This window comes from Beta vulgaris, chromosome 3, assembly GCF_026745355.1.
Source record: "Beta vulgaris subsp. vulgaris cultivar EL10 chromosome 3, EL10.2, whole genome shotgun sequence".
Classification (NCBI taxonomy): Eukaryota; Viridiplantae; Streptophyta; class Magnoliopsida; order Caryophyllales; family Amaranthaceae; genus Beta; species Beta vulgaris.
The window spans coordinates 15781185-15791507 of NC_079204.1; the positions used below are offsets into that span (position 1 = coordinate 15781185).

General features: G+C 35.0%; 1 protein-coding gene across 1 annotated transcript; it reads right to left on the reverse strand.

Moving 5' to 3' along the window:
- Positions 1-1836: 1836 nt before the first annotated feature.
- LOC104888889 (signal recognition particle 14 kDa protein) lies at positions 1837-8150 on the reverse strand. Its single transcript, XM_019248637.3, has 4 exons — positions 7985-8150; positions 7745-7838; positions 7551-7660; positions 1837-2315 (listed from the first exon to the last, which is right to left on the reverse strand). Exons 1-4 carry the CDS (start codon positions 8045-8047, stop codon positions 2151-2153), a joined length of 432 nt encoding a protein of 143 aa, XP_019104182.2. The 5' UTR covers positions 8048-8150; the 3' UTR covers positions 1837-2150.
- Positions 8151-10323: the final 2173 nt, after the last annotated feature.

Below are 10323 nucleotides of genomic sequence, written 5' to 3' on the forward strand. Positions count from 1 at the left end.
TCAGTTCAATTCAATTGTTTTATGACGAAAAGAACATACTCTACATATATTAGTACACATATATGGAGATATAAAAAGCTAATATTCTTGTCACCTATGTAATGCGTTGAATGCTCAAATGATGGTACAACCTTATAAGTAATTTCATATATTATTCATGACCTTATTTATGTTCGGCGATAATCTCATACATGTTTTAATACCTCACTAGTTATTAGGCCCGGGCTATGCCCCGGATAAGAAAATTTTCATTTATTAATATTGTACTTTGATATGATAGCACTAAATACAATTTGGTCTAGTGGTTAAAATTTTAGTACACGAACTTGAGGTCACGGGATCAAAACCTATACTATGCAATTTCTAATTTTCTTTATTGTACATGGATTACATGAACTAAATTAAAACTCCTTAGGGAGAGCGCCACGTGGCACCGTTCCTGATTTACGCACGCCTTTTAATATATTAGTATAGATTATGACCATAATAATGCTTACAATCAGCTTTATATATGCATTATCAATAATCTTATTTATATTTTTCAAACTACATGCATCGCACTACCAACTAATAAGATGGCTTATCATGTACAGGCATTTGGAAAAGAAAGCAAACGATCAAGGATAGTTCTAAAGTTTTACTAACTCATCAATTATCAAATAAATAATCGAATGTGAGTATGTGAAATAGGTTTTTTTTATATAATCTGAGTATGTAACCTCATTATATATACCTTTAGTATGCTTACAATTAGAATATAACCTCAATAATGCTTATAATTAATTATGATCTTTCATCAAAGGGCCCTCCATTCTAACCAATGCGATGGATTAAAAGTAAGTTTTGTGCAAAACTTTCCCATTTCTTGTCATATAAGAGTGACTTATAAATTATAGAAATCACCTTTAAAGTTAAAAAGGTTATTTTTAGATAAAAAGGTCAAAATTCACATCTTAACTTAAAAGACTCGTTTGTACAATTATCTAATTGAATTCCCTAAGACAATAAGGTTACTTTGTCTTGCCATAAACTATGATGTGTTGAATTAAGATTTTGTAGGCAGACTAATTATAAGAATTGGATCCATAAATGAAGCATCAAATTCCAACACGTTACTTAGGCTGCTATATGTTACTTAAGCTGCCTCTATTCTCCACTTCACCGCGGTATATGTTAAAAAAATATTCCCTCCGTCTCATAATATAGTACTTGATTCCATTTTTTCACGGGAATTAAGGTAAATAAAATCTAAGAGAAAAATAAAGATTTTTTAATATTTAAATAAATATTGTGTGAAAAAAGGTGATCATAGGAGAGAGATTGGAGAATAATTGGTGAAAGAGCATTAAATGTAACCCTTGGGTTGAATAAACAAAGCAAAAAAAACTATTTTCAAGAAGCAAACAAATGATGATGACACGATTTTTCTAGACAAATCACGAAAATATATGGAATTAAATATAGAACCAAGCACTATATTTTGGGACACCCAAAATGGAAATGAAGCAGTATATTATGGGACGGAGGAAGTAGTAACAAAAATTCAACAAAAACAAAATCTGTTGCATTCAAGAAAAGATCTAGTCAAAGTCATGGACGCCTGATGCTAACGCTATTATTTTCTACTCCAAATCAGGACTTTAACAAATTAACCTAATTGAAATTGACAAAAACGACTATTCCCCAAGTACCAGGTATAATTATACCAGCTTCCAGATGCCTTTCGAGTATTCTTCACATTTATCAAGAAACAGAGCAAGTATACCACTTTCTTTAGAGTCGATATGACGGGAAATGACACATGATTTTAGGGGATCCGCCTGATGAAGAGAGGGCTATAAAAAATTCCTTCAAAGAATTACCAAGGTATCAAGTATAATTGGCCAGGCTTAAGTATGGAATCAGAACCTGTGCGACAAGCCTAAAACTTCACTCAAAACTATTTGAGCTTTACCCCAAATATCATTGAAAACAAACACGCTTCTAATCGCCAAAATTACGAATACATAATTGAAAGGGATGGGGCAAAATTCTAAACACCGTAAATGTACCCTCTTTTCCCAAAAAATTCCGAGCTGCATATATAGAGAACCAAAACCTTCTGTATCATCTCTATCGACTGTTGTTGACTACAAGAAAAGAAACAAGATTTACTTAGCAGATGCAGCCACCTTCTTTGAACCCTCTCCGGCTTTCTTGTCTGAATCAGCAGCCTTTCGCTTGTCCTTCCTTTCTCGCTTCTTTAGAGAAGTCATATGAGCTTTGAGAATGGTGGCATATGATGCTTGAAAGCGCTGGTGTTCCTTAGGACCCACCTGACAGAAAATTAAAGTTGAAAATTTTGTAAAAACATATGAGAGGTTATGGAAGAAGGATTTCAAGTCTACTCCTCAGGCACTGAAGCTTCTTTAAGGACAACTCATGTTGAATACATAAAATTAAAAGCATAACTATTAGATTTTCACATTTTTCATCTTTACTTCTCAAGGACAGGTTCCTCACAACAGTATAATCTAATAAAGCACCTAAAAACCACAAAACTCATCATTAGTGTTGATTCAAAGCAACAATATAATCTAATAAATCAACAATATAATCTAATAAAGCAACTAAAAAACACAGGTTTATAACATTAAAGCAGAATTTATCACCATCAACAATATAATCTAATAAAGCAACTAAGAAACAAAGATAGAAATAAAGCAATAAATACACATAGATACATCCTTCTGGTTCAGTTTAGTTTTACCATTTCTGTTTGAATGTTGAAATAACATGTGCACAGGTAGATTTTGGATTTTGGATAATCGCACAAAATGGTCTTATAGAATATGTGTTGTTTTCCATTGTCATTGCAGATTGGAAATTATGAGTGATCAATTAAAAAAATATTAGTATGATTTGCTTTAACAATGTGCGTGAGATTTGGAACTACTTATACCACAAACATAATAGCTTCCATTTATTAACCATTTAACAGAGGAGGTTGAATGTTGAATAATTGGGAATTTCTTGGCATTGGAAAAGGGCATGCATGGAGGCCATTGTTGAAGTCATTTATTAGTTGCATCATGCATGCATGGGAATTCACCGATACAATGGCAACTTTACTGATGCCATTGATTTGGATGTATATGTTTGGTTGTATTGCTTTATTCATGCTGAACACTGAACCATTTTCAGTCTGTCTTTAACATTCAGATAGATATAGTAATACTAAACTGAATCAGAAGTATGTATCTATGTGTATTTATTGTTCTATCTTTATCCGTGTTTCTTAGTTGCTTTATTAGATTAATATTGTTGATGGCGATAAATTCTGATTTAACGTTACGAACCTGTGTTTATTAGTTGCATTATTATTGTTGGCTTGTTACATTATACTGTGACACTAAAGTTAGATTATACTCTGACAGCTAAAAGAAGTTATTTGTCACAGATCATTGAAAAAATGACTTTTAAGATTCTAATAGTGCTCCAGAAGGTTTAATCTTATAGAAGATAGCCCTTTCTTTCATTCTCTATCCAAACTTTCTTCTTTTGATACCTTCACTATTTTCTTCTTTCGATTTCCAAATTTGGCGGTGAAAAATGAAAATGGGGGGCAGGTCAAATATATTAAGAGAAACAGTGGCACGCAGCACTAGTCTAAACGACTGATGTGTAAATACAGCACCAATGACTGGAAATTCCAGATAGCCAAGTCACAAACTTACAAGGATTACGAGATTTTAATTATGAAATGAGCAACCAATAGTAGCAACAAAACGATAACACTAATAATGTGATGGACTATTTACAGGAACATTAACAAAATCATTGAAATATAATAAATAATAGCGCAAAGACGAGGGTCAGAACTCAGGAAGCAGTAATGTTAGCTCAACAAAACAACATTTTTAGGGTGCTATGTGTAAGCATTTCACCATACACCTTATGCACAAAATCTGCAATGACAAAATGTATCTACTAATCAAAGTACCTTCCTACCATATAGATATAACCAGCCCTTGCACCTAACATACAAATATTACCAGCTTTTGGTCCTTGAAACTATTGCTCCTCGTATACATTTAGAGGAATAACATAATTGGTATAGCATAGAAAACCAAGTTCACTCGATTGATGTACATCATCACTGATCAATAGTAATAAACACAGAACTAGAGCGAAAATTCTCAACAAGTCAGATTCAATCACAAGAATTACACCTCAAAACACTTAAACAGATGCACTAACTAAAGATATCGCCAATTAACATGTGAAAACTAAAAAGCATACACAATCCTAAAACTCTTTCAGTATTAGCCATTTGGTGAGTACTAAAGGTTTACAAGAACAAAAGGCACAATCCTGTAACAGAAAATTTCTGTGGGTTAAATTACATTATAATAAAAGATTTATGGACTCGTCAGTTTGTCGCTACTAGATAACAACTCTTGGCACTGTCACTATCCATGAATTTCTAAAAACCTGACTGAAATTGTGAGAAACGAATATTATCTTGACACCTAAAGACATGATACAGATCCCACAAATTCATCCTTACACTCTGTTTTGAAAGCAATCATGAAGGGAACGATAGGGGAGGGAAGAAGCGCGAAGGGGATGCAAAGTTTAGAGAAAAGTGAGCTTGCATTTTCCTTTCAAATATTTCCGAGGGGGGAAATTAGATCCATCCAATTCCCTTCCCTTTCCATCTATATTTCATCCAAACAAGGAAAGATGTATCCCTCCCTTCACATTCCCCTATCCAAAGTCCAAACACACTCTCAGTTCTAGCCACTGACATTAGATGAATACTTCCCACAATAACCCGGCTATCACTCAAGTCTCTAGGTTGAATTGCTTCTGCAAGAGGCCAAGTACCACAAATTTTGAGAAACAACTCTAGCTTAACCGTGCACAGGAAAAAAGGTGAGGACTTATAAAGGAAACCCCCCCCCCAATTCAGTTATCTTTCTTGTCCCATTCCTGCCCACTATTCACACTATTTCTAAGCCATGAATCATGATATGATATAAGGCTCAAGAATGGTGATTGAGGATCATTTCACACTGCAATTGTAAACACATTTCCCAAACCATGTCCCAAGACATACTATAAACCTTAACCAAATCATGTCCTAAGCATCCAAGCAACACAAATTACTATAAACCTCAAGAATGGTGATTGAGGATCATTTCACACTGCAATTGTAAACACATTTCCCAAACCATGTCCCAAGACATACTATAAACCTTAACCAAATCATGTCCTAAGCATCCAAGCAACACAAATTACTATTATATTCTTGCGAAAATCCCATGAGATTATCTCATATAAATCATAAAAAATGAAAAAATTCCCGTAGAGTCTTCACAGCCTAATCATATACTCGATACCAGCTACAATCCTATTTAAGCCACTTCAAATGAATTTTTTAAACCACATGAAAGATTGAATTTTCAATGCCCACACCTATTTAAAGATCAAAAGTAACTAACGATGTATACTTAAACATAGATCCATCACACCCGGGATCTTGTAAAGCACCTGAAAAGGTTTCAGATCTTGCTGCAAACGGTCCAGCACATTTTCACTAATTCAAGTGTCTCTAAGGGCCACCACTAAGTTTTTTCCTCCGTTACATGATGCTAGTACTGTACTCTCAAAAAGAGTCAAGACAAGAGACAATAATTATGGGACACGTGCTATGGACTTGGTCAGCATGAACAAGGGGCTTCGTGCTGGTAATTAAGCCCTTGGACTTCTAATGTTCACATAGAAAATAATGTTGTTGTAGTAATAGACAGATTAATTTGATAGAAATCATGTATATTGACCATAAAATGGAAAGAACAGCATCACTAGAGACTGGTGAAACTATCCTTACAAAAGGGTATTCTATATGTAAATAGTAAACTAGAATCATAAATAGACTTCAATGGAGACTGGTGAAACTATCCTTACAAAAGGGTATTCTAATGTTCACAAAGATAAGTCAAAACTCATCAGAATTAGAACCTGCCAAACATTAAAATCTCACATTGATACCTTTAAGCAAAGAGGTTCTCTTATCCTCTTGCAGTGAAGTCTTCTTATAGAGGAAAACCATATGAAGCTTTTCATCTAAACTCCTTTGCGAAATGATCTATGCCTTTTTTCTCACCACCGGCAACATGGAAGGGGGGAAAAGCTAAGCTACATTGCAACTTGGCTTTCCGATCCTGACTTCCTTAGAAGAATATATATGTATCAAATAGAACATTTTTCTATCCCAACTGACCACTTGAATACTCTCTTATTGCATGTTGCACTTTCTATAAGATATAAAAGCCTGAAGCCACTCGTTTCCTTTTCGAACGACATCAATGAATAAACCATGACTAACATTGACAATTAGTGAGGTACACTGATGGTAAAAGAGGGAAGTAAATGAATAGATTATCTTTTTTGAGGTTCATAGAGATGAAAAGCTTAAAGATAGTCAATGTCTTTGGCAAGTTTGAAACTATGAGCTGCTTTAATTTATTTATTTATTTATTATTAGAACAAACAAGGCACAGCACTAAAACGAGGTCCAAGCAGTAACTTAAGAATGAAAATAATTTTGATAAAATTTGCTAGGCGGATAGCTAGCACCATAACTCATAGGCAAAATGTGCAGCCACTGTTCGGCCATTAGTTTGCAGAAGGAGCTATTCTCCAAGCAAAGGCTTCGTTATAAAGATTGAAGAGACAATCAACATACCAGATGTAATTCCATGCAACTCCTCTCCTAATCTAAAACGAGAAAAGAGCTTCATCCAGAAGCAAATTTTCCTTTGTTAAGAGATGGATACCTAGGACCAGAGAACTTGTAAAAGCAAGCCTGTAGACTGTGAAGTGTGAAACAATATTCAATTGAGCTTCACTTCTGGAGGGGATGAGAGGGATGAAGAAAAAAGAAATTCAAATGGGGAAACTAAATTTCAATTAGATTGGAATTGCAAAAAAAAAAAAATTGATAAATACCAGGATACATATCGTGTAACAATCTGGTATCTAGAAACTGCCATGAAACCAAAGGGGATCAGAATGATCAAGCAATATATGATTAGCAATAATCTGACCTCATTGACTAAAAGATCAGTAAAAACCATCAGCAACTTATGTCACTTGAACTTAAAGATATTCAGCCCCCCAAAGGTAGCCCAACTCCAAATTCCTGAAGTCGAACCGGAAAACTTGCAGATCATGACTGAGTCCATTTGGCTTGCTCTAATGCACTTTGAATATTCCACCACAAACCACACAGCTTGTTCAAACCTAATCTTCATCAACACACATATCTTTACATAATCGATAAACCCCACCCTATCTACCACTAAGGCACTAACACGAACACACAATGGTTAACAAATTCCAATAACACCAACAATTACAACATCCTCTTCCTTCTAAATTCAAGTTCAAATAGAGAGAACCAAACACACAACAATATCAATGGCATCACATGTGATAAAAGCAAATACAAACACAAATTCACAAAATCTCGACTAAAAAACACGAAACTCAAGAAATCTTACCGTGGTAGAAATTGTTTTTTTGCCATCGGTAGCTCGAATCAAGCATCGGTAATCAATAGTTTCCCCAGCCGTTTTCATCTTATTAATGTGCACCTTGGCTTTCATGGATGCTACAAATCACACAATGCACCATAAATAACTCAAATCACACCAAATTTTTCTCAGCATAAGTAAAAAAACAAAAGAGAACATACATCGCTTAAGAGTGACCCAAACTGAACCCTTCTCAGTACTTCGTTCGTACATCGCCGTCAATTCATTCAAAAACGAGTCTGAATTTAATGGAGACTACGAATTCGTAAAATCAACAACGAAAATTCATTATAATCCAAATATAAAAAATTGAGAATTCAGGATAATTCGATGATTTCTAGATCAAGAAGAGATGATGAAAATTGGTGCGAGAGGTAAAGTCAGAGGAGAGAGAGGAGTACCTTGACTGAGGAAGAGGAAGTTGCGGCGGAGGATGCGCGATTGCGAGGTTGCGCCGGTGGCATCGCGGCGGAGAATTGGTGTGAAATTGACTACGACTGAGATAGACCGGAGGAATCAATTTCTTTTGGTTAGATTGAGGTTTTACTTTTTAGTTAGGGTACTACATTTGTTTTCCACGTGATGTTTTTATTTGATATTTCTACGTTGATGACAAATAAATTTTTCAAAAAAAAAAGGTAAGGAAAAAGTAGGTTAGGAGACCCTCCGCACTAGGGGAGTTTCAACCTTATCGTTTACAAAGATTGAATGAAGAGTTGAATGAGTATAATTTTCAATACAAAAACTAGAATCTAAGAGGTGGCTAATATTGGCAATCCAATCTGCTGCTTTGTTTGCTTCTCGGTAGACATGACGAATAGTCCGAGACGAAAAGGAGCTGAAAGAAGTCTGAATATCCTGAATGATGTGGGCGATCTGCCAAGGAGGGGACCAGATGCCTTTGATGGAGTTGATAATCATGAGGTTATCTCCTTCGATGTGGAGATGGGTAATAGCATTTTTGAATAGCTAGCTGGACTCCATGTTAAAGGGTTGTAACTTCTGCCATGGAGACTGAAGATGTACCAAGGTTTAAGGTTGCGGCTTTGACTAGGTTGGCAGCGGAATCTCTGATGATAAAACATGTTGCTGCTGAAGAATCACGAACAAAACCGTCGAAGTTGAGTTTGAAAAATGGAAATGATGGAGGCTCCCAATTAGTCACACCAAGATTGAAAAAGGGTACTTGGGAGTGGAGGATGGAGAGAAGAGTGGAAAAACGCGAGCCACAGGAATTGCAGTAATCAATTGGATTCCTAAGACTCCATTCTAAGAAAAGAAATGTTGTTTTCTGAAGAATCCTATATATATTAAGCGAGTCGTTATGAAAGACGATATTGTTTCTTTCTTTCCAAATGCTCCAAATTAAGAAGACAAATTTAGAAGTACTGTAGTTTTTATTCTTTTTAATATTAGAAAAAGTATCTAATAAAGTGGCACTAAAAAAGGAATGGGACAACCAATCAATAAGTTCTTTAAGTTGCCAAAGGGGGAGGAGCTTGTAAGGCTGGTAATGGGTCGGGTTGGGTCAAGATCAGGTTGGGTTGGTGGGTTGGCGGGTTGAGAATCCCTTGACCCAACCTGACCTGTTAACTTAAACGGGTTGAAATTTACAACCCAACCCAACCTTATGATAAACGGGTCAATGTTTATGCCAATTTTGTACTAAGTACGCAAAAGGAAAAGGGAACCAACAACGAGATCTCTATACTATGATGGTCAATATTAATGAATAGATGAAATACGTAAAATAAATAAAACAACAAAAAGACAAACGAATTGTTGACGCGAAAAACCCAAATGATGGGAAAAACCGCGGGTGATGCTCTTGATCACCAATCCACTAGTATGCCAACGGCGTCAATACAATAATCAAGTACAATATGAAGTTAATACTACCTCCGTTTTTTTTAGTTGCAACGTTTGACAAATTGCACTATTCATGTTCTCTTATTTGACCACATTTATTGATTTATATGTTAAACAAAATATAGTCATGTGGGTCTTGTTTGATTCGTTTCGATGTAAGCTTTCATAATATCAAATTTTTATAATTTTTACTTACATACAATTAGAGATAAAACGATTTGAAATTGTACATTGGCAAGCGTGAAAGTCAAAATGTTGCAACTAAATAAAAACAGAGGTAGTATTACTTAGCAGCAACGAGAGAGAGAATAGTAGAGGGAGAGTTTGAATGTATTTTGTGTGCTGAGAGAGAAGAGAATTGGCATAAGGAAACTAGGTTTACAATTGTTTACATATTTATACCCGAAAATATTCCTAACTGAATTTAGAGTTCTTCCTTTATATAAGGGCCATGTCGGCAAAATCCCCCATATCTCTCAACTGTCTAACCACCACTTTTCAATTTGCTTTGAACTAGTCAACCCCAATTTGACAGCCTAACTTCACTTCTGTTTTCGTTCAAATGATATGCACTCCAGCGCCAAGTTGCAAAACGTGGGCCCAACAGTCAACTAATAAAAACAACATAATTTATTTGCAAATAACAGTAGGCAGCAAATTAAAATTAATTCATTATATAACCATATGATAATATTGTTCAAAATCAACATAATTTTGTTCAAAATCAACACAAATGTTCAAAATTAACATCATTACAACTTCGTAAGTAGTATTTAACCTTAAGTGTAATGATTAAGTAAGAGCAGTAGAGTACTCCAAATTCTTTTAGTGGTTTTTTAGCTTGTTTTTTCATAAATGGGTTAGGTGGGTC

Bases quoted from the DNA above. Each gene is read 5' to 3' on its own strand.
- LOC104888889 (XM_019248637.3), bottom strand. From the start codon at position 8,047: ATGCCACCGGCGCAACCTCGCAATCGCGCATCCTCCGCCGCAACTTCC. The intron at 7,839-7,984 runs GTACTCCTCTCT...ACGAATTCGTAG, and splicing joins CTTCCTCTTCCTCAGTCAAG to TCTCCATTAAATTCAGACTC. The intron at 7,661-7,744 runs GTATGTTCTCTT...TGTGATTTGTAG, and splicing joins TTGGGTCACTCTTAAGCGAT to CATCCATGAAAGCCAAGGTG.